The sequence below is a fragment of the Durio zibethinus genome, chromosome 16 (genome assembly GCF_047325235.1).
Source record: "Durio zibethinus cultivar Kanyao isolate XHJ-2024 chromosome 16, ASM4732523v1, whole genome shotgun sequence".
NCBI classification, from domain to species: Eukaryota; Viridiplantae; Streptophyta; class Magnoliopsida; order Malvales; family Malvaceae; genus Durio; species Durio zibethinus.
Genome location: NC_143177.1, coordinates 2,691,033 through 2,715,124, shown reverse-complemented (window position 1 = coordinate 2,715,124; position 24,092 = coordinate 2,691,033). Strand labels below are relative to the sequence as shown.

Genomic DNA, 24,092 nt, shown 5'->3' with positions numbered 1-24,092 from the left:
CGGTCACGTGTTAAATACAATAATATAATAACTAGTGTAAATGTCTTGCTTTCTGGGATCCATATTTATATAACAGTAATTAATTACAGTAATACAATATAAATAAAATATAATAATTATAATTAACACTTGAAATTTAAATATATTATTTTTATAATTTGTATTTATTATATTTTTTATTATCTCTTTATTATCTATTTATTCTAGATTTTTAAAATATTTTAAATATGAAATTTGTTGCATTAAAAAAAAGTTCAAAATTTTTTTTACTGCTTATGAAAGTTCAGGATAAACGGCGGCATTTTGAGACGTAAGGAATCCAACTTTGAATTTACCCACGGCGGCATTTTGAGACGCAAGGAATCCAACTTTGAATTTACGCACGGCGGCATTTTGAGACGCATAGGAATCCAACTTTGAATTTGCGCCTAACATAATTATTGAACAATGACGTGTCTGGTCATCAGCTGCTTGCTTAGTGACTAAACGAACTTTAAGAAGACGAAAGATTGAGGTTTGATCTCAATCTCTCTCTCTTTCTCGGGCTTTACCTCTTGAAACAGAAAAAAAAAAAGAAACAATGACGTGTCTGGCTAATTATTTCACAAAACTTATGTAAATGAAAATATTTGTTAAATGCAGGAAAGGACAAGTAAATACCAAGATTTTGATGACCTTAGCTTTTACATCACATGTAATCCAAATGGCCAACTGGCAACCACCAGAGTCCAATGTCGGTATATAAATTATTTTTTTTACTTTGTTTTTTCCTTTTATCGTTAGTATTATAATATCTGGCTTCGATTTAATTAATATATAGTATTATAGATTTTTTAAATTTTAATTTAAATTTGAATTAATTTTTTAAAAAAATTTAATTTTATCGATTTTTATAAATTAACTATTTTTTATTTTTATTTTTTACATTATTTTAAATATTTAACCCCAATTATTATTATAGAGATGGCTCTAGCCAGCAACTGGCAGAAAGCTCTCTGTTCTTGAGCTAAAGTAAATCAAGCGCAGCAAGCAAGAAGCCATGGATAAGTCTCTTCCTCTCCATCTCTGCCATGTCAACAACTTCTCCATAATCATCAATAGGTCATATGCAATCCTCCACTCGATAGCTATCGCTTTCTTGATATACTACAGGGTTTCTTTCCTTTCCCAGGAAACCAAAAACAGAACCATACCCACACTTCCATGGCTTCTAATCTTTACCTCCGAGTTGCTGCTCTCTTTAGCCTGGCTCCTAAAACAGGCTTATCGTTGGCGTCCTGTTTCTCGGACTGTGTTTCCAGAAAGGTTGCCAGGCGATGATAAACTCCCAGCCATTGATGTGTTTATTTGCACTGCGGATCCAAACAAGGAGCCGACTGTGGAGGTCATGAACACTGTGATATCAGCTATGGCGCTAGATTATCCACCCGAAAAGCTTCATGTTTATCTTTCTGACGATGGTGGTTCCGATGTAACTTTGCTTGGGGCGAAGGAGGCTTGGAACTTTGCAAGGTCATGGCTTCCATTTTGTAGGAGATATAGTATCAAGACAAGCTGCCCTGAGGCTTATTTTTCAGGACCCAAAGATGACCATGGTGACTTCCAGTGTTCTGAGTTCAAGGCAGAGTGGCAAAAGATTGAGGTAATTAATTTGTTTTAATGTATTTAAATATTAAAAATTTAAAAATATTTGTTTTTGAAGAATCTAAAATTTTAAATTTACTAATTTTATTCCTTATTATACGAGAATTAGTCAAACAATTAGTATTATTTCATGGTTCAAAACCCATATGCATCAATGAAGTCCAAAAGTCTTTTACTTTCCTCATGACCATGCTAAGCCATCCTCTCTTTCCTTTAAGGCCATGCTGATACCATTGTTAAATAGTGAAGATGTAATTAGGACAATATTCGACTGGGTTGGTCGCTTTATGCCTCTAATGGGTGTGATAATGTTGAAAAGCTTGTTTTCGTTATGAGAACTGCTTTGCGATTTAGTGTCAAACATTTGATAATAGTATAATTTTTTTAATTTTATTTTAATGTGAAACCAACATCAGAATAAAAAAGATCAACATAATTAGTGTAGATGTCTTCTGGTAACAGTAGAAAAAATAAATAATTGTAGCATATATTTATTGAGACAGGTCCTTAACATTTATGACAATTTTATTTTTACTCCTAAAGAGGGAAGACAAACTATAGAAAAATATAAATAACAATTTAATAGAATTGATTGTGCAATTATGACCAATTTAGTGTACAAGCTTCAAATTATTCTTGTTATAGACGTTGCATCAGTTTTTGAAAAACAAAAATCAGAAAAACTGTATCAAAATAAAACGAAAGAAAGTAAGCTTCAAAAGATTAATTGAAAATGACATTAATAATGTTCAACAACAACAGTATCAACACAAAAGTTTTATACTAACAAAATGTAGGAAGTCTAACAATTTACATTTTAATTATTTCTTTAGTATTGAAGTCTGAATCCGAAAGTATATTAGATGATTTCAGATCTCTATGGATGACAGGTGGATTAGAATGCTTAATAGTGTTAGGAACATGGGTCCATTACCATTCCATCATTTCTTATCAATTATAGGCCAAAGCCTTTTTGTTTTAACTGAAATAAAAACTCTACTTAATAAAACAGTGTGGGGGTGGTTTTAGTGTGAAAAAGAAAGTGAAGGTAACGCCGAAAGGAAAAGAAAAGAAAAAAAGAACTAGAAAAAATAGAGGGAAAAGAAAAAAAAGATAATTGGTTGAACATAAGTCGATATATAATGTGATTGAACTAAAATTTTATTAATAAGTTCACAATTTAATGTTTTATATTTTGAACAGTAAAGATCGAGTTTAAAGCTTTTTGGAACAAATTCAAGACGTATTTATTGAATCACTTATTTGGTAAGATTTTTTTAATTGTTTTTTTAGTTATTGATTAACTCTAGTTTTAGTTATATGAGAACTTTGTTTATCCATTAGTTGATAGTGAAGGTTTTTCTTATGGTCCGTAGTTTTTTCCTTTTACATTAGAGAGTTTTTCACATAAATCTTAGTGTACTTTATTTTTTTACGTTGTTGATTGTTGATTGTTTGCTTTTGCGTTGTTGTATCTATCGCTTCAAGCCTGACAAATGGTATTAGAGCTAAGTTATTTTGAGACATAAATACAGAAGCAACCTAAATAGAAGTAAAATTTGTCTAAGATCATGAAGGGTGATACAGGTTCCATAATAAAATTAACAGCATCAAATTATTCAATTTGAAAGCCTATAATGAAGTATCATTTATACTGTAAAGATTTGTACGAATCAGTATTAGGTGATTCAATTAAGCCAGCAGATACAAAAGATGAAAGCTTAAAGAAGCTAGACAAAAAGACACTGGTCACAATAAAAAAATGAATTGATATCAGTGTGTTTCATCCTATAGCACATGAAACAGATGCTCACACCATTTGGGAAAAATTAGCAATTTTGTATGATAAAAAAAATAAGCATGAATAAAGTTATGTTATTTAAAAAACTTACAACTTTACAGTATAAGGATAAACTATCGATTATAGAACTGTTGAGTGATTTTTAAGATATATTCAATCGAATGACTACTATGAAATTTAAAACGGATGATGAAATAAAGGTGTTATTTTTTTTAGGGTCATTACCAGACAATAGAAATACTCTAGTTGTGACTGTTCTTAATTCAATTCCTAATTACAAGATAACATTGGCGATAGTAAAGGACAGGAAGTTTAGTGAAGAAGCAAGGCGAAAAGATTTAGACTTTGGAAATCAAGCTCTTGTCATAAAAAATAAGGGTAGAAATATCGAAAGAGGTTACAATTCAAAAGATCTTAGTAAGTCTAAATATAGATCTAAGTCTATAGATAAAATAAATTACTACCATTATGGTAAACTCCATCATAAAAAGTTATACTGCAAAATTTTGAAGTAAAAACGAAAAGATAAGAAAGCGAAGAACTTAGATGATGACAATATTATAGCAGTGAATTTAGATAGTAATTCAGTTACTTTGATTTAGACACATTGTGATTATAATTATGTTGGTGATCTCAACTTTGAGTAGATAGTTGACATAAGAGCAGTATATTATTGTGTTCTTAAAAGAAAGTTGTTTATAACTTATAAAGTAAAAAACTTTGGTTGCATTAAGATGAAAAACAAGAGTATATTACAGATTATTGAGATTAGTGATATTATTGTACAAACTAGTAAGGGTTGTATGTTGATTTTGAAGGATGTCAGATACATTTCGGATATAAAAATGAACTTGCTTATAATTAATGTCTTTAATAAAGAAGGATATGAGAGTTGACAAAAGAATGGGTAGTGAAGCTTCTTAAAAAATCTATTATAATTGCAAGAGAAAAATTATGTTGCACAATATATAAGACATTGATGCAATTGAAGAACAATCAGATAAATGCCATTGAGGATAATGCTTTAACAAATATGTGACACAAAAAGTTAGCACACATGAGCGAGATGGGGTTACAGGTTTTGGTATGATAATCTATCATTTTTTTTATTAAATGTATGTCTCTTGATTCATATAATCATTGTTTGTATGGCACGTATCGTAAAGTTTCTTTCGTAAACATTTTCAGAGAAAAAAAACATGTTAGAATTGATTCATTTTGATGTATGTGGTGTTATTGAAGTTGAGTTATTAGGTGGTAATAGGTATTTTATTATTTTTATTGATGATGTTTCACGTAAGATTGGGTGTATATGTTGAAAAACAAAAGTTAGATATTGTAATATTTTTAAAATTTTATGCCATGGTAGAAAGGATGATAAGGTTACCTTTGAAATGTATTAAGGTTGATAATGGAGGATAATACATATCAAAAGATTTTGAATAATATTGTTCAAAACATAAAATGAGGCATGAGATAACATAACCTGAAATACCATAGCATAATGATATAGTTGAAAAGATGAATTGCATTATTGTGAAAAAGTTAGAAGTATGCTAAGGATGGCAAAATTATCAAAACCATTATGAGGTAAAACAGTAAACATAACCTGCTATTTGCTTAACAGATCACTATCAGTTTCTTTAAGCTTTGACATTCCAAAAAGAGTATAGATAGAGAAAGATACTTCATACTTACTTGAAAAGTATTCGGGTGTAAAATATTTATGCATATGCCAAAAGAGTAGAGATCAAAGCTTGATAGTAAAGTCACATAGTGTTTGTTTGTAGGATATAGTGATAAAAAATTTGATTACAAGGTATAGGATACAATAAAGATAAAAACAATCAGAAGTAAAGATGTGATTTTTCATGAAAAAAAAATCATAGTAGACCTTGAAAAAAATGAAAAGACTATATGGGTTACTTTTGAGTGTGATGTTTCAAAATCGATAAAAGTTTTATAAAAAGAGCCACAGATGGTGAAAATAAGCAAGATAGAATTTGGAGATACAAATAAACTAGTCACAGTTAGCGATGAGCCAAATATAATCAGTTTTGAGCAAAAAGAGTAGTCTTCTTCGCAAAAAAGTGTTCAATAGGGTGAGCAATCCTCTTTATCAAAGAGTGTTGAGCATGGAGAACTACCTTCGATATCATGTAATGTAGAGTCTCAACCTAAGAGATCTACTAGAGAGCACATGCCATCTATCAAGTATCCAAGTTTAAATTTTATTTTAATTATCAGTAGAAGGAAGCCAAAAGAACTTTTAAGATTTACAGGTTACTCTAAATAAAAAGTACTGGTTAAAAGTAATGAATAGAAAAATAGAGTCATTATGAAAAAAATGGTACATATGATCTTATTAAACTTCTAAAAGGAAGGAGATCATTGAAAAATAAATGGGTGTTCAAGGTAAAAAAAATAGTGACAAACTAATGAGGTACAAAGCTAAATTGGTGGTGAAAGGTTTTTCTCAAAAATCTAACATCAATTTTGATGAGATCTTTTCTCCAGTTATGAAGATGAGTTATATTTGAGTAGTACTACGATTAACAGCTAGTTTAAATCTAGAGTTTGAGCAACTTGATGTGAGGATTGCATTTTTGTAGGTGACTTGCATGAAGACATTTATATGGATTAGCTTTAAGGGTTTTGAAGTGAAAAAAAAGAACACTTAGTTTGCAAACTAAAAAAAAGCTTGTATGACTTAAAACAAGCTTCATGACAGTGGTATAAAAAGTTTAATTCTTTTATGGTGAGTCACAATTATAAAAGAATGGCAGCAGATCCTTGTATATATGTTAAAAAAAATTTTTGATGGTAACTTTATTATTCTCCTATTATATGTTGATGATATGTTGATTATGGGACAAGATGCTGGTATGGTTCACAAGTTGAAAGAATAATGGTCTAAGTCTTTTGACATGAAGGATTTAGGTCTAGTAAAGCAGATTCTTGGTATGGATATTATTCGAGATAGGAAAATTGAAAAGCTGTGGTTATTATAAGAAAAGTATGTTGAAAGGGTGTTGAGTAGATTCAACATACAACATGCTCAATCAGTTAGTAGTCTACTTGCTAACAATTTTTATCTGAGTAAAAAATCTTATCCAATAACTAAAGGAGAGCAACTAGCTATATCTAGTATTTTTAATTCTTTTATAGTCGATTCTTTAACGTATCTTGTGATTTTCATATGGCCTGATATTGCTCATGCAGTTGGTGTAGTGAGTAGACTTTTTTCTAATCCGAGAAAGATTAACTGAGAAGCAATGAAATAGATTTTCTTATATTTGAAGGCACCTCAAAAGGTGCTTGAGTTATAGAACTACATAACTAGTTCTAGAAGGATTTTTTGATTTTGACATGACAGGTGATTTTAATGGTAGAAAATCTACTTCAAAGTATTTATTTACTTTTGCAGGAAGAGTTGTATCTTGGCAATCTAAGTTGCAGAAGTATATTTTCTTATCAACTACAAAAGCTGAGTGTATTGCAGCAACCAAAGCAAGTAAAGAAATGCTTTAAATGAAACATTTTCTTCTTGAATTGGGGATAAATCAGAATGAGTATGTGATATTTTGTCATAGCCAAAGTATTTTATATTTGAGTAAGAATGTCATATACCATGTTAGAATGAAGCACATTGATGTTAGGTATCACTGGCTATATTCGGTGTTTGGAAAGCTACAGATGCAGTTGAAGAAAGTCTATATTGATGAGAATGTAGCAGATATGTTGACTAAGACACTTTCTAAAAAAAAGCTTGAGCTTTGCAGTAACTTGGCCATAATAGGTTCTTTCGTCAAGTAAGTTTCAAATAAAACTGTTATGATGATGAACCTCCTCTTAATGAGGTTAAAGGGAGAGATTATTAGAAACGTGAGGTCCAGTCCCATTCCATCGTTTCTTACCAATTAGAATCCCAAAGCCTTTTTGTTTTAATTGAAATAGAAACTCTACTTAATAAAATAATGCGGGGTGATTTTTTGTGTGAAAAAGAAAGTGAGGGTGGCGTCAAAAAAGAAAGAAAAGAAAAACTAGAAAAGATAAAAAAAAAAGATAAGAGAGAGTTGGTTAAAAGAAAGTCGATCTACGATCCAATTGAGTTGAAATTTTGCTAGCAGGTTCACAATTCAATATTCTATATTCTGAACGATAAAGATCGAGTTTGAAGCCCTCTAAGAACAAATTCAGGGTGTATTTGTTAAGTCATTTATTTGGTGAAATTTCTCTAATTACCTCTCTAATTGTTGATTAGTTCTAGTTTTAGCTAGAGGAGCATTTTGTATATCAATTATTTGATAGTAAAGATTTTTTTAGTAGTCCGTGATTTTTTTTCTTTACACTGAAAGATTTTTTACGTAAATCTTGATGTACTTTATTTTTCTTATGTTGTTGATTTTTTATTATTGTCTATTTATTGTAAGTTTATTATGATATATTGTTTCTATATTATTTTGTTTGTTAATTGTTGATTGTTATCAAAAATCTAATTTTCATTTCTTAAGTTCTTTATGAGAGACAAAAAGAGAGAATTCTCATCATGTAGTTGAGTTTTCAAATAACCATTTTGCGTCAATTCATATATGATTGTAAACTATTAATTTTGTCCTAATCTATTTAAATTTACTTGCTTTTTATGTTAGGCTTGAACATTTCAATTTGGGCCGATGTCATGTTTCACGTATAACTAAACATAATATATGATAAATGTGATTTTTCATTTTTAGGAGAAATATAAGATGTTCAAGGAAAGGATAAAGAGCTTTCGAGAAGAACATTGTAAGGTGGCGAAAGCAGCTCCTGCCACTACCAACAGTTGTGATCACCCAACTGTCATTGAGGTATCTACCTACCCACAGGCCTCTTTATTTTCATTAGTTATTGACTCCTTGCTATACATGCTTTTTTTTTTTTAATAAATTCAAAAGATTCATTTAATCAATTTATTAATCTAATCAATTAAATTTCATTTGATTAATTTTTGAATTAATTAAATAATAAAATATATTAAAGTCAAATTGGATTTTAAATTTTAAATTTATTATATTTGAAAGAAATTAAATAAATTATCTAACAAAATATTTAAATATAAAAGTATTAAATTAAATTCTGACAATGTATAAAACGAAATTGTTCATTTCATATATTTTAATTTTATATTTGAATATTAAAAAAGAATTAATTAAAAATAAAAAATTTTCACAATAATTTTTAATAATCGACATAAATTCATTAGTGATCATCCAATTAATCAAATTAAATTAATTTGATTTAATAATTTAATTAAAACCAAAATATGAAGAGAGTTCATATTTATACGTAATGAAAATAACACTATTCACATTACTTTTTATACCAAATATTCTTCCAATTTAACGATAATTTAGGATTCAACTTTAAATATTGATTTATTAAGGGAAATGTTAAATTGATATTTATAAGTAGAAAGATTTTTGTAATCAATGCATTGTGTTTTTTTTTTTTAAATTTGTTTAGAATAAAGCACATTAAATGAAAAAACTACTTTTTAAATAGTATTTTAAAACTTTAATTGCTCATGACTATAAGCTCAGTAAAGCCCACTTGTTAATAAGTTTTTACACATGCATTTTAAAATTTTAATTGGTCATGTCTATAAACTTTATTTGGATACCCATTATTTTTTCTCACATTTCTTTTATTTGAAAAAAAAAATTCTAACTTTATTTTATATATTTGTAGGTTATTCAAGACCATTCCAATGAGGAATTACGAGAAGATCAAGTTGAAATGCCTCTTCTTGTTTACGTTTCTCGTGAGAAAAGGCCTTCTCATCATCATAATTTCAAGGCTGGAGCCCTCAATGTTCTTGTATGACACTGTCGTACTCTTGTTAATGTTCTTGTCTATGTCTATTTTCTGCTAACAAATGGAGTTGTCTTACTGCCATTGGCATGCAGCTTAGGGTTTCGGCGATGATGAGCAATTCTCCTTATATTCTGGTGCTTGATTGTGACATGTACTGCAACGACCCAACTTCAGCTAGGCAAGCAATGTGTTATCATTTTGATCCTGAGATATTTCCTTCACTAGCATTTGTACAATTCCCTCAAACATTTCGGAACATTAGTGAATACGATATCTACGATAGCCAATTTCGATTTGTATTCAAGGTAGATAACTGAAATCTTCTACAGGGTCAATTTTTTATTGGTGGCTTCGTGAAAAATATATATTTAAATTCAAAATTTAATTTAATTAATTTATATAATTACTATAAAACATAATATTTAACAAATATGAGATTCACATTTCATTATTTATAATCTTTCCTCATTGTCTTGGATTACAACGTTATATATATATATATATATATATATGGACTGTTGGTACTGAACTTTTATTTTTTTTTTCCCTGACTTCAGATACACTGGCATGGTTTTGATGGGCTAAGAGGACCACCTTTGTCTGGTACAAACTTTTATATGAAGAGGGAGGCATTATTGGACAGTTTTAGTACGCAAGAAGGTTAGTCAATTTGTTGGTACTGAACTAATTGTAGCATTGATTATCCAATTATAAAATTTGGATTTTTTTTAAATTCCTAATCTACTCTTTAATTTTTTAACTTATCTTTTGATTCTTGGAACACTTTAAGTTTATATTTTTTTACCATAATTTATTAATAAAATGTTGAATTTTTAAAAAAGTCCATTATATCGATAGTTCTATGCAAGAAATTAATTTAATTTCAAGATGTTTAGATTTGATTTGCTTAATGTTCAATATTTTTTATTTTTTTTCAAATTTTGCTTAAAAAAGGAAATAATAAAAGGATCAATCATAAGGAATCTTAATTTAAAGCTGAAATCAAAATCCAAAAGAGATTTCTTGGAATCTAATTAATTTGAAAATAATTAATGTGTAGTATGTGGGAAATAACAGGTATAGACCTTGCAGCACTTAAGAGATCGTTTGGTCCATCCAACGAGTTCATTAAAGCCCTTGGTCAAGATTATAAGCCTACTTTCATCAATGATGGGGAATCGTCAAGCATGTTGCTGGAAGAGGCCAAAGTTTTAGCCTCTTGCCCCTACGAAAATCAGACAACATGGGGTACAAAGGCAAGCACATCAACAACAACAAATAAAAAATAATAAAATTAAAAATTCTTTCAGATTCTCATAAGTATAATTAATCTAAATGGATTTTGTATCAGCAGGTGGGTTTTATGTATTTTTGTGTGTTGGAAGATTACTTCACAGGATTTGTTTTACACTGCAAGGGCTGGAAATCTGTCTATCTTAATCCGCCAAGGCCACAATTCTTGGGAACTTCTACCACAAATTTCAATGACCTATCGATTCAGTACACAAGAGGGTGTTCTGCATTGGTTGATGTTGCTATCTCTAGGTTTTGCCCTCTTATTTATGGACCTCTAAGGATGTCTTTGCTTCAGGCCATGTGCTATGCAGAAATGGCATTTATGCCTCTTCTTTCTTGCCTGTCTCTTTGGGGCTTTGCTCTTATCCCTCAACTCTGTCTACTGCACGGCTTTCCTTTGTATCCAGAGGTAAAGTGAGAAAAACTGAGAGTAACTCTTTGCTTAATTGTTTTGAGATTAAAATCAAATTTTTACCTATATTATGACTTAATATTAAATTTTATAAAAATAAATAAATTTTGTTATTATACTTTAATTTCATTTAATTTTGTCATTATACATTTAATTTTATTTATTTTTGGACAGACAACAAAGATTAGAATAATATTGCATAAAATATAATTATTCTGTTAATGAATGCTCCAAATTTCTATAAATTTTTTTATTTTTTTAGTCCAGAAACAAATAAAAATGATTGACAGTAACAAAATTCAATATTGATCAATAGTATAATGGTAAATTTAACTTTAATCTCATTTGTTTTCAATTAGTATTAATCTTTACCTTTTGTTTCACAGGTTTCGGATCCGAATTTCAGCATATTTTTGTTCATTTTCGTATCTTCTCTTTCAAAAAGTTTATACGAGATTCTCATTACCGGTGGACAATTTCGGACATGGAAAAATGAATGGAGAATATGGATGATAAAAGCAGTTACATGTCTTTCCTATGGAAGCTTGGATGCTATTTTGCATAAGCTTGGCATGAGGGAAGCCAGTTTCTTGCCTACCAATAAAGTTACCGATTATGAACAATTTAAGCTCTATGAGATGGGTGTATTTGATTTCCGGGCGGCAACCATGTTTCTTGCGCCATTGGTTACAATAATTCAAGTGAACGTTGCATCAATTGTTGGAGGTGTTGTTAGAATTATGGTCATGGAGGATAACGGAGATCAGTGGAAAAAGATGGTTGGACAAATCTTTCTCTCATTGTACATATTAATCACGAATTATGCTGTTATTGAAGGGATGATAATCAGAAAGGACAAGGCCAGCATTCCATCATCTGTTACCTTGTTATCTACTGTATTTTCAGTGATTATCGTGTCACTCGGATCTACCATTCTGTGTTAAAATTATGACATTATTAGGAACAAAATTACATTGCTGCTTTCTGTATGTTCAATTATTGAAGGGACGATATTGTTCATCTTCATCACAATATTTTGCTGTAGTTTCAGTACTGATGTTTTTGTCAACTGACCCTTATTATGATTGTAATATAAACTGAATCTTTAATTACATAGGTTCCAAATTCCTGGTTTATGATCTTTTCATACATTTTTATCATGACACAATTGAAACATTTGGAGGAAATTCTATCAACGGATGATCATCCAATCTGGACATGGTGGAATGAACAGAGGATTTGGATGATGAAATCAATTATTTCTTTACACCAATGGAGGTTTGAACGCTATTTTGAAGTACCGCTTTGGCTTGAGAGAAGCTAACTTCGCGCCCACAAATAAAGTTGCAGATGATAAACAAGTAACATTCTACCAAAAGAGGATATTCAATTTCCAAGCATCAACCATCGTTCTTGCCCCACTGGTTACATTAGTCACTTTGAAGATGATCTCGTTTTCCGGAGGGCCTGCCAGAATAATTATCAAGGGAAGAGGTTGGAATGATATGTTTGGACAAAATTTCCCCTCATTTTACATCCTAATGGTGCATTACCTTATAATTGAAGGGATGATGTTCATGAAAAGGACAAAGCATGGATTCTGCCTTCAGTTACCCTATTATCTCTTGCCATTTCCACTATATTTTTGTGCTTTGGATCCTTGATTCTCATGTGTTGAATTGTCAAGTTCATCAGGTGCTATTGGCCTCTTGCTTTCAAGTATCAAATCCTCAACCATTCTGTTTGTGACTAGGGAAGCAGAAAAATTTCAAATATAAGACTGCAAGGGATAAATTTTGGTGATTATGCTTCTTTTTTTTTTTATTCAAATTTAGTGATCAAATTTGTCTGCAACAAATTAATGGGTATAAGGTAGATGAATGAAGATCTTAGGAATTGAAGAAACAGATTTGGCAAAACCGCTCTGTTTTTAATTTTCAGCATTCGATTGGACAGTATGCCAATAGTGTTAGTGTTAAAGAGAGGTTCAGGGTAAGCAAGATTCTTGGGGAGGGTGTTGATATTGGAGTAGATAACGAAGATGTTGATGGGGAATCCAGGTCTCAACATGTTAAACATAGAATGATTAGTGGGTGGAACTTCAATGAAGATAGGTTCCAGCTTGATCCTGTGTTCGCCAGCCAGTCCAAAGACGATCCAATTGGGAAACAGGTTTGTTTTGGTGGCGAAACGATCATTCCAGAAAAGGCAGGTGACGCGGATGGATCAGGTGATTCCGGTGGATCACATTTGAATTTACCAGAGGCTGAGCCAAGTTCGATAGTTCACCAGGGGGAGTCGGGGAGGGGGGAAATGATGGTTCTTATAGTGAAGAAAGGTCCGGCACTGAGCGAATTGCAGGGGATGAGTCTGGAGTTGACAGTAATGTTAATTCATATACAGTGGTGGGTGACCTGATGACGTTGAAACAGAGTTTGGAGGATCAAATGCAGAAGGTGACATATATTATTAACTTGTTTGGAGGGGAAGTGATCAACAGGGAAAATCAATTGGTGCATTTGATTGAGAAACTGAGGTTGGAGTTGGAGCATGAAAGGCGAAAGAACTTTGAATTGGAGATGCAATTAGAGTTTCTCAGAAAGCAGATTTCTGGATCATCCAAAACCGATGAAAATAATTGATGTTTCCCCAACTATAACATTAGCGAGTTGGTTGAAGATTTGAGACATTGAGGTGAAATTTCAGTATAGTTTTCTGTTGTTTTCTTGCCTATTGGTAACTATTCGTTGTGATTTTCGAGTTCGGATAATGTATTACACATCGGTGTTAGGAAAATAGAATCCAGCCTCATGTAAGTGGTTTTAGATCAAGTAAAAGTCATGGGCCTTGATCTTTTATTTTACACAGAGCCCTAACTACTTAATAAAAAAGAGGTGGGGTTACTTTAAGTGTGTGTCGAAAACCAAGTAGAGAAAGAAGAAAAGCCAAGAAAAGCATAAAGAAAAAAGAGATGGGAGAGTTGGTTGAACGGAAGTTGATCCGTGGTCCGATTGAGTTGGAATCTTGTCAGGAGGTTTATGATTCGGAGTTCTACATTTTGAACAGTAAAGATCAGGTTTGAAGTTCCCTAGGAACAAATTCAGGATGTATTTGTTGAGTCACTTATTTGGTGAGATTTCTCTAATTGTTTCTCTAGTTGTTGATTAGCTCCAGTTTTAGCTAGAGAAAAACTTTATATACCTATTATTTAATAATGAAGATTTTTCTGGTGGTCCGTGATTTTTTTCCTCTACACTGGAGGGTTTTTTATGTAAATCTTGGTGTGCTTTATTTTTCCTACGTTTTTTATTATTGATTGTTGTCTATTGCTTCTATATTGTTGTGATTATTGCTTCAGGCGCAGCCAGTGAATCAGAGCGAGGGGTATTTTGAGACATCGATACAGAAGCAACCCAGGATAGAAGTAAATTCTGTTTGAGATCATGGAGGGTGATACAGGTTCCATGATAAAATTGACAACATCGAATTATTCAATTTGGAAGCCTATAATGGAGGATCATCTATACTGTAAAAATTTGTATGAGCCAGTATTGGGTGATTCGGCTAAACTAATAGATATAAAAGATGAAAGCTGAAAGAAGCTAGGTAGAAAGATGCTGGCTACAATTAGAAAATGAGTTGATATCAACGTATTCCATCATGTAGCACAGGAGTCAGATGCTCACATTGTTTGAGAAAAATTAGCAGCAGTATGAGAGAAAAATAGGTATGAATAAAGTTATGCTTGTTAAAAAGCTTACAACTTTACAATACAGGGATGGACGATCTGTTACAGAGTACTTGAATGATTTTCAAGATATATTTAATCAGATAACTACTATGGAGCTTAAGATGGATGATGAAATGAAGGCGTTATTTCTTTTGGGTTCATTGCCAGACAGTTGGAATATTCTAGTTGTGACTGTTCTTAATTCAGCTTCTGATTATAAGGTGACATTAGAGATGGTGAAGAACAATATGCTTAATGAAGAAGCAAGGTGAAAAGATGTAGACTCTGAGAATCAAGCTTTGGTCATAGAGAACAGGGGTAAAAACATCAACAGAGGTCGGGACTTAAAAGGTCGTGGTAAGTCTAAACATAGTCTAAGTCTAGAGGTAAAGTGAAATGTTTCTATTGTGGTAAGGTAGGTCATATAAAACGAAACTATAAAATCTTGAAGCAAGAGTGAAAAGATGAGAAAGACAAGAGTTCAGATGATGGCAATGTTGCAGCAGTGAATTCAGATAGTGATTCAGTTATTTTTATTTGTACACATGATGATTGTAATCATGTTAGTGATCCCAACATTGAATGGATAGTTGACATAGGAGCGACATATCATTGTGTTCCTTAGAGAGAGTTGTTTACAACTTACAAAGCAAGAGACTTTGATTGTACCAAAATGGGAAACAAGAGTGTCTCACAAATTGTTGGGATTGGTGATATTATTGTACAAATTAGTACAGACTGCATGTTAACTTTGAGGGATGTTAGATACATTTCAGATATGAGAATGAACTTGCTTGCTATTAATGTCCTTGATAAGGAGGGATATGAAAGTTGACAAAAGAATGGACAGTGGAAGCTTCTCAAAGGATCTATGGTAGTTGCAAGGGGAAAACTATGCTGCACAATGTATAAGACATGGATGCAATTGAACGACAACTAGGTAAATACCGTTGAAAATGATGCTTCAGCAAATTTGTGGCACAGGCGGCTAGCACACATGAGTGAAAAAAGGTTACAGGTTTTGACAAGGCAGTCTTTTATTCCCTTGACCAAAGGTATGTCTCTCGATTCATGTGATTGCTGTTTGTTTGGTAAGCATCATAGAGTTTCTTTTCGTAAAAGTTCTCAGAGAAAATAAAATAGATTGAAATTAATTTATTCTGACATATGTGGTCTCATTGAGGTTGAGTGATTAGGTGGTAGCAGATATTTTGTTACTTTTATTGATGATGCTTCACGTAAGACTTGGGTGTATATGTTGAAATACAAAAGTTAGGTACTACAGTATTTTAAAAAATTTCATGCCATGGTTGAAAGGATGACAGGGTTATCCTTGAAGTATATTCGAACTGATAATGGTGAGGAATACACATCTAAAGGCTTTGAAAAGTATTACTCAAAGCATAGGATCAGGCATGAGATGACAGAACCTAGAACACCATAGCATAATGGTATAGCTGAAAGAATGAATCGCACCATTGTAGAAAAAGTCAAATGTATGTTGACGATGACAAAATTACCAAAGCCATTCTGGAGTGAAGCAGTTAGCACAGCTTGTTATTTACTTAGCAGGTCACCATCAGTTCCTTTGAGCTTTGACATTCCAAAAAGAGTGTGGAAAGGGAAAGATACTTCATACTCTCACTTGAAAGTTTTTGGGTGTAAAGCATTCATGCATGTATCGAAAGAACAGAAATCAAAGCTTGACAGTAAAGCTACACAGTGTGTGTTTGTAGGATATGGTGATGAAGAATTTAGCTACAAGGTATGTGATCCAGTAAAGAGAAAGACAGTCAGAAGTAGAGATATGATCTTTCATGAAAAAGAAACTATAGTAGACCTTGAGAAAAATGAAAAGACTACACAGGTTACTGTTGAGTGTGATGTTTCAACACCGATAAGAATTCCACAAGAAAGAGCCACAGATGGTGAAAATGAGTAAGAAACAGAACTTGGAGATATGAATGAGCCAGGCACAGTTGGTGATGAGCCAGATGCAATTAGTTTTGAGCAGGGGGGGCAATCATCTCTACCTGAGAGTGTTGAGTATGGGGAGCTACCTTTGGCATCAAGTGATGTAGAGTCTCAGCCCAAAAGATCTACTAGAGAGCGTAAGTCATCTACCAAGTATCCAAGTTCAGATTTTATTTTAGTTACCAGTGAAAGGGAGCCAGAAAGCTTTCCAAATGTACAGGCTACTCCGGATAGAGAGCACTGGTTAAAAGCAATGAAAGAAGAGATGGAGTCATTGTAAAAGAATGGTACTTATGATCTTATTAAACCTTCAACAAAAAAGAGGCCATTAAAGAATAAATGGGTGTTCAAGTTAAAAAAAGATGGTGACAAACTAGTGAGGTACAAAGCTCGATTAGTAGTAAAAGATTTTTCTCAGAAATCAGGCATTGATTTTGATGAGATTTTTGCTCCAGTTGTAAAGATGAGTTCTATTTGAGTGGTACTGAGATTAACAAATAGTTTGAATCTTAAACTTGAGTAACTTGATGTTAAAACTATATTTTTGCATGGTGATTTACAGGAAGACATTTATATGAATCAGCCTGAGGGTTTTGAAGTGAAAAGGAAAGAGCACTTAGTTTGTAAATTAAAGAAAAGCTTGTATGGCTTGAAACAAGCTCCGCGACAGTGGTACAAAAAGTTTGATTCTTTTATGGTGAGTCTTAGCTATAAAAGAACAGCAACGGATTCTTGTGTGTATGTTAAACAATTCCCCAACGGTAACTTTATTATCCTATTATTATATGTTGATGATATGTTAATTGTAGGACAAGATGCTAGTATGGTTTACAGGTTGAAAGAACAATTGTCTAAGTCCTTTGATATGAAGGATTTAGGTCCAACAACTCAGATTCTTGGTATGGATATTATTCGAGATAGGAGAACTGGAAAGCTGTGGTTGTCACAAGGAAAGTATGTTGAACGAGTGCTTGATAGATTCAACATGCAACATGCTAAATTAGTTAGCAGTCCACTTGTTAACCATTTTCATCTAAGTAAAAAATCTTATCCAGTGTCTAAAGAAGAGTAACTAGCTATGTCTAGTATTCCTTATTCTTTTACAGTCGGTTCTTTAATGAATCTTATGATTTGTACAAGGTCTGACATTGCTCATGCAATTGGTGTAGTGAGCAGATTTCTTTCTAATCCAAGAAAGGTTCACTGGGAAGCAGTGAAATGAATTTTTAGATATTTGAGGGGTACCTCAAAAATGTGCTTGACTTATGGAGTTTCACAACCAATTCTAGAAGAGTTTACTGATGCTGACATGGCAAGCGATTTTGATAGTAGAAAACTACTTCAGGGTATTTGTTCACTTTTACAAGAAGAGTTGTATCTTGACAATCTAAGTTGCAAAAGTGTGTTGTTTTGTCAACTACAGAGGCTGAGTATATTGCAGCAATTGAAGCATGTAAAGAAATGCTTTGGATGAAACGTTTTCTTCTTGAATTAGGGTTGAATCAAAAAGAGTATGTGATATTTTGTGATAGTCAAAGTGCTTTAAATTTGAGTAAGAATATCATGTACCATGCTAGAACAAAGCACATTGATGTTAGATATCATTAGTTACGTTCAGTGATTGAAGAACAGCAGATGCTATTGAAAAAAGTTCATACTGATAAGAATGTAGCAGATATGTTGACTAAGATACTTTCTAGAAAAAAGCTTGAGCTTTGTAGTAACTTGGTCGGAATGAGTTCCCTGGCCAAGGTAAGTTCCAAATGAAACTGCTATGGTGATGAATCTCTTCCTAATGGGGCTGAAGGTGGAGATTGTTAGAAAAATTGGGTCTAGCCTCATGTAAGTGATTTTGGACCAAGTAAAGGTTTCATTTTACACGGAGCTCTAGCTACTTAATAAAAAAGAGGTGGGGTTACTTTAAGTGTGTGTCGAAAACCAAGTAGAGAAAAAAGAAAAGCCAAGAAAAGTAGAGAGAAAAAGAAGAAGGGAGAGTTGGTTGAACGGAAGTCGATCTGTGGTCCGATTGAGTTAGATCCTTATCAGAAGGTTTATGATTCAGAATTCTACATTTTGAACGGTGAAGATCGAGTTTGAAGCTCTCTAAGAACAAATCTAAGGTGTATTTATTGAGTCACTTATTTGGTGAGATTTCTTCAATTGTTTCTCTAGTTGTTGATTAGCTCTAGTTTTAGCTAGAAAAGAACTTTGTATACCTATTATTTGATAGTGGAGATTTTTCTGGTGGTTCATGATTTTTTTCCTCTACACTGGAAGGTTTTCCATGTAAATCTTGGTGTGCTTTATTTTTCCTACATTTTTTATTATTGATTGTTATCTATTGCTTCTATATTGTTGTGATTATTGCTTCAGGGGCAACAATCGGAAGTGCAAATATGTGCCTTAAGATAGTTGGGAATTAGGGATGTGCCGAACAGGCCAAATCTGATTGCATCTAATGGAAGAAATTAAAAGATTATAAATAATTTTAATATTCTTTACGCTTAATTCTATGTTGTTTGATACCTGAAGAACACGTTAATAATCTCCGAATTTTCATTTCAGTATATAAATTTTGTAAAAACTAGGTTATGGCTGGACTTCATAAACTTTATGGGTGAGAATACCATTAGTCTTTTGAGTTCACTTGCAGACGACCCGACACATACCATGATGGTTATTGGTTTATTCTCTATGGGCCCCTAAATTGGGCTTAGACATAGAAAGACAAATCCAATACTGTTACACCCTGCAAACGACCCCATCAGGATTTTTTTGGCCGAACCAAATATTATTATTATTAGTTTTTTAACCCGTGCCATGCGCGGGATTTTTTTTTTGATAATTTAAAAATTTTTATTAATCTTAATTTTTTATATTACTTTAATAAAAAATATGCAAACATTTATTGATTTATTATATATAATCATACATTCATATAAGTTAAGGTATAACTAAATAAAAGTTTATATATATATATATTGTAATAGTTTTTCAAAGTAAAAACTTTTGTAAAATTTCAAAGAATTGTAAAAATTTATTCTTTTTCATAAAAATTATTTTTTTAATTTATTTACTAAAAAATGAAAATTTTACTACTCATTTTTGCTTGTTCGGTCAAAAAAGCAAAGTTCAATTTTAAATAATAAAGATTTTTATTATTGGTTTTTTTTTTTTTTGTGTTAAAAATGTTGTTATCTACGCTTTTGGGTTCCTCACGCAATGTTAATACAATTTCTTTAAGGTTTACATTCTTTCTATGCTTTATTGTACTCTTAATTGTGATTGGATATTTAGAATCATTTCATTACTTTTAATAAAATTTTACTTTGGCTTATTAAAAAGAAAATAGTCAAAATTAATAATTGTTTATATGTTGATATGAATATATAAAAAATATACCATTTGATTAAATTGTAAAAGACATATATAGTGGCAAAATATTCTTAAATTATTAAATCTTATAAAGCTAAACAAAAAATAAAACATCAAATAATAATAAAAATAATAATAATGATTGAACTACAAAACATAATTATTAATTTGCTCATAACCATTATCTTTTTATTAGTTCTTTTTTTTTTACATATATACTTTAATATACATAGTTGTTTTTTTATTAGAACATAAACCAAATGTACAAATTAAGAATTATAAATAATTTAGATTTCTTGTATTTATGCATAGCAATGTATAAACATATGAACCAATTTATTTTAGAGTAAATCAAATTTAGATGCATATATCATATAATGCAAATAAAACCAAATAATGAGTTTGAAGCAACAAACAAAGAGAGGAAATTTAAAAAAAGAAAGAAATATAATATAAAAAAGTAATTAACTATACCTATTACCTAGTTGAAACACAGTCAAATATGCGCTCATTTTTCTTTCATTATCGAAATCTAAAAAAAAAAAAAGAAAAATCAATATTATAAAAAGAAAAACAATCAACACTATCACAAACTTATTTTTAAAACTAAAAAATAAAAATAAAAAAAATACTAAAGGCATAAAATGAATTTACTTATTCACGAGTATGATGTAGTTATTATTCATTTTAGCTTTTGTTCATTTTTGTCAAAACCCATAAACCATAATCATCAAATAAAAAAAAGATTGTATTCTTCAATTTCTAAATTTAATAATAACAAATAAAATAACATTGGTTAGAAGGTGATGCGCTAACTTTATAAGTTCTTTATTTTTATTTTGAGATTTTGATTTTAGCAAATAAAATTTATTAAGCTCATACACACACACACACACACACACACACACATATATATATATACATATGTAGAGTTATGATTAAATTTAAAAAGATAAAGATAAATTATAATTTAATATATTTAAATTCAAAATCTATGTAAAATTTTTAATTTTTGATAGAGTTTGATTTGAATTTAAATAGTTATCCAAAAATATTAAATTTATATAATTTATTAAATAAAATTATTTGACAGCGGATATAAGTTTATTAAGCCTATATATATTTGGAATTATGATTAAATTAAAAAAGAAAGGTAATTTATAATTTAATATATTTAAATTTAATATTTATGTAAAATTTTTAATATTTTATAAATTTTAATTTGACCAAATATACAAATTGAAAATGTATATATAATTTAATTTTTTTATACTTACGCATAGTAAATATCCAGTTTAACTTTATATATATATATATATATAAACATATGAACCAATTTTTTTTAGAATAAATCAAATCTAAATGTATATATATCATATAATGTAAATAACACCAAACAAAATGTTGGAAGAAACAAAGAAATAGAGGAAAAAAAAAAAAGAAATAGAATATGAGAAAAGTAATGAACCATACCTATAATCTAGTTGAAACCAATCTAAATGTGTGCTCATTTTCCTTTCATTATTTAAATCTAAGAAATAAAAATCAATATTATAAAAACAAAGAAAAAACAATCCAACACCATCACAAACTTATTTTTAAAACTAAAAAAATAATAAAAAAATAAAAGAATAATAAAAACATAAAATGAATTTACTTGTTCCTCAGTATAATGTGGTTATTATTCTTTCTAATTTTTGCCCATTCTTGTCAAAACTCATAAACCATAATCGTCAAATAAAAAAAATTGTATTCTTTAATTTCTAATTCTAATAATAATGAATAAAATAACATTGGTTAGGGGATAACGCTATCATTTTATGAGCTTTTTATTTTTATTTTTATTTGATTTTAGCAAATAAAAATTTATTAAGCTTACACATACATATATAATATATATGTATATGTAGAGCTATGATTAAATTTGAAAAGAAAAGATAAATTATGATTTAGTATATTTAAATTCAAAATTTATGTAAAATTTCTAATTTTTGATAAAGTTTGATTTGAATTTAAATAGTTACCCAAAAATATTTAATTTATATAATTTATTAAATAAAATTATTTGATAGCAAATAAAAGTTTATTAAGCATATATGTATTTGGAATTATGATTAAATTAAAAAAAAGATAATTTATAATTTAATATATTTGAATTTAAAATGTATGTAAAATTTTTAATATTTTATAGATTTTGATTTGAATTTAAATAATTATCCAAACATATTAAATTTACATAATTATTCCAACATATTAAATTTAAATAATTTATTAAATAGGGTTACTGGATAAATAATATAATAGAAATATTATCCTACGTGTCATAAAGAGAGACCATCCACATAGGTGTTCATGTCAGCACATCTTATCCGATAATTTTTTATCTTGAATATAATTTATATTAGATTTATTTTTATATTTGAAGTTGTTAGTTTAATTTTAGTCACTGGAGCAAACCACAGTACTAGCAGAATTTGAGTTCCCAATTCATGATATAATATATCAATTCATGATATATTATTTGAGTTCTTAATGAAACATATATATATATTTATATATATTTATTTATTTATTGCATTCTTAAGAAGGACAAGGCTAGTATTTCCATCTATTACTTTGTTATCTGCTGTATTTTCAGCAATTATGTTGTCACTCGAATCTTCTCTTCTGTCTTAAATTATGATATTATTAGGAATGAAACCATGATTATTTTTTGTGAGTTCAAACGTATTCATATTCTGTATTGATTTGAAATATGGTGCATTCTACATTGAATAGAAATAATTAATTATTGATAAATAAACTTAATTTTTATATTAATTTTATTCATATTCTGAATAATTATATTTAAATAAAAAAATTATTATATGAAAAATGATTATAACTATTTAAATATAAATAGGTGATTGTTCATATAAGTCATAATTATACAAATGGTTACAATTATACAAATGGTCATAATCATTTGAATATAAATTTATGTTTGTTCATTCATTATAAATAAATCTTTTAACATAACCATTCTCAATATTTCTGATTAGAGAGTTTGAGGTTTTGTTATATCCCAGAGGTATAATTATCTTTAAGAAAGTGTTATTCATGTCTTAAAGCCAAAAATTCTTTTCTATCTTTTCTCTTCTCTTAATTATTTTTTCTAACAATTTAAAAGCAATTATTTGAAATTCATATTTCATATGAGAAAGATACAAGAAAAAAAAATTGACAAAATTGACTTTTGAAACATGCATAGAAAGTTTCAAATATCGAAATCATTTTATTTTCATTTTTGCATCGAGAGAAAATTGTTAAAATGTTGCAAACTTGTTGGTGTTTAGTGTATGAGATTAAAGGGAGTAATGGTAGACAAGGATAAAAATGTTTCGAGTTGAAACAAAAATTATATCCTGGCTTGCTTTATTGGCAATTATCTTGAATTCTTTTGGGATAACAAAATTTTCATAACAAGCGTAAGGTAATGCCATTCCATTGGTAATACTTAAAATTCGTCTGTAATAGTTTTAGCAACGATTTTATTGATAGAAAAATTTCGACAGTGCTAACTATATCAATAATGCTTAAAATCCATTGGTAATTACCAATAGATTTATTAGCAATGATCTTACCCATAGAATTTTCTGTTGGTAATTAGCTACAAAATTTTTTATCAATAAAATCGTCAGTAATGAGTTTTTTTTCCATCGGTAAATCCATCAGTAATAATAAAATTCCATCAATAATAACAAAAATCCATTGGTAATAATTAAAATTCCATCAATAATAACTATGAAAATGGTCACAAAAGAATTTTTTTTGTCGGTAAATCCATTGGTAACAATAAAATTTCCATCAGTAATAGTAAAATTCCACTAGTAAAGTACACATTCATCAATAATTTAAATAAAAAGATTTATAATTATTAAAAAAATCTGTAAATTATAATTTAAACATGTATAATTATTTAAATATGCTATTGTTATTAATTAAAATATCAAATCCAAGTAACA

The 24,092-nt window shown here is 29.8% G+C and overlaps 2 protein-coding genes and 1 pseudogene across 3 annotated transcripts; all 3 read left to right on the top strand.

The window, feature by feature from the left end:
* The first annotated feature begins 965 nt into the window (after window positions 1-965).
* Window positions 966-12,143, top strand: LOC149514204 (quillaic acid 3-O-glycosyltransferase CSL1-like). 2 transcript variants are annotated; one of them, XM_089745162.1, is made up of 9 exons: window positions 966-1,642; window positions 6,873-6,959; window positions 8,182-8,295; window positions 9,176-9,304; window positions 9,394-9,606; window positions 9,859-9,961; window positions 10,379-10,557; window positions 10,656-11,006; window positions 11,396-12,143. In XM_089745162.1, the coding sequence occupies exons 1-9, from the start codon at window positions 1,040-1,042 to the stop codon at window positions 11,951-11,953; spliced, it is 2,337 nt and encodes a 778-aa protein (XP_089601288.1). In that variant the 5' UTR covers window positions 966-1,039; the 3' UTR covers window positions 11,954-12,143. The 2 variants fall into 2 exon arrangements, with proteins under 2 accessions (XP_089601288.1, XP_089601289.1); XM_089745163.1 differs by lacking the exon at window positions 6,873-6,959.
* LOC149514203 (quillaic acid 3-O-glycosyltransferase CSL1-like) lies at window positions 12,143-12,728 on the top strand (annotated as a pseudogene).
* A 142-nt stretch (window positions 12,729-12,870) lies between these two features.
* Window positions 12,871-13,651, top strand: LOC149514202 (serine/threonine-protein kinase BLUS1-like). The gene is made up of 3 exons (XM_089745709.1): window positions 12,871-12,881; window positions 12,977-13,391; window positions 13,442-13,651. Exons 1-3 carry the CDS (start codon window positions 12,871-12,873, stop codon window positions 13,649-13,651), a joined length of 636 nt encoding a protein of 211 aa, XP_089601835.1.
* The last annotated feature ends 10,441 nt before the right edge of the window (window positions 13,652-24,092 follow it).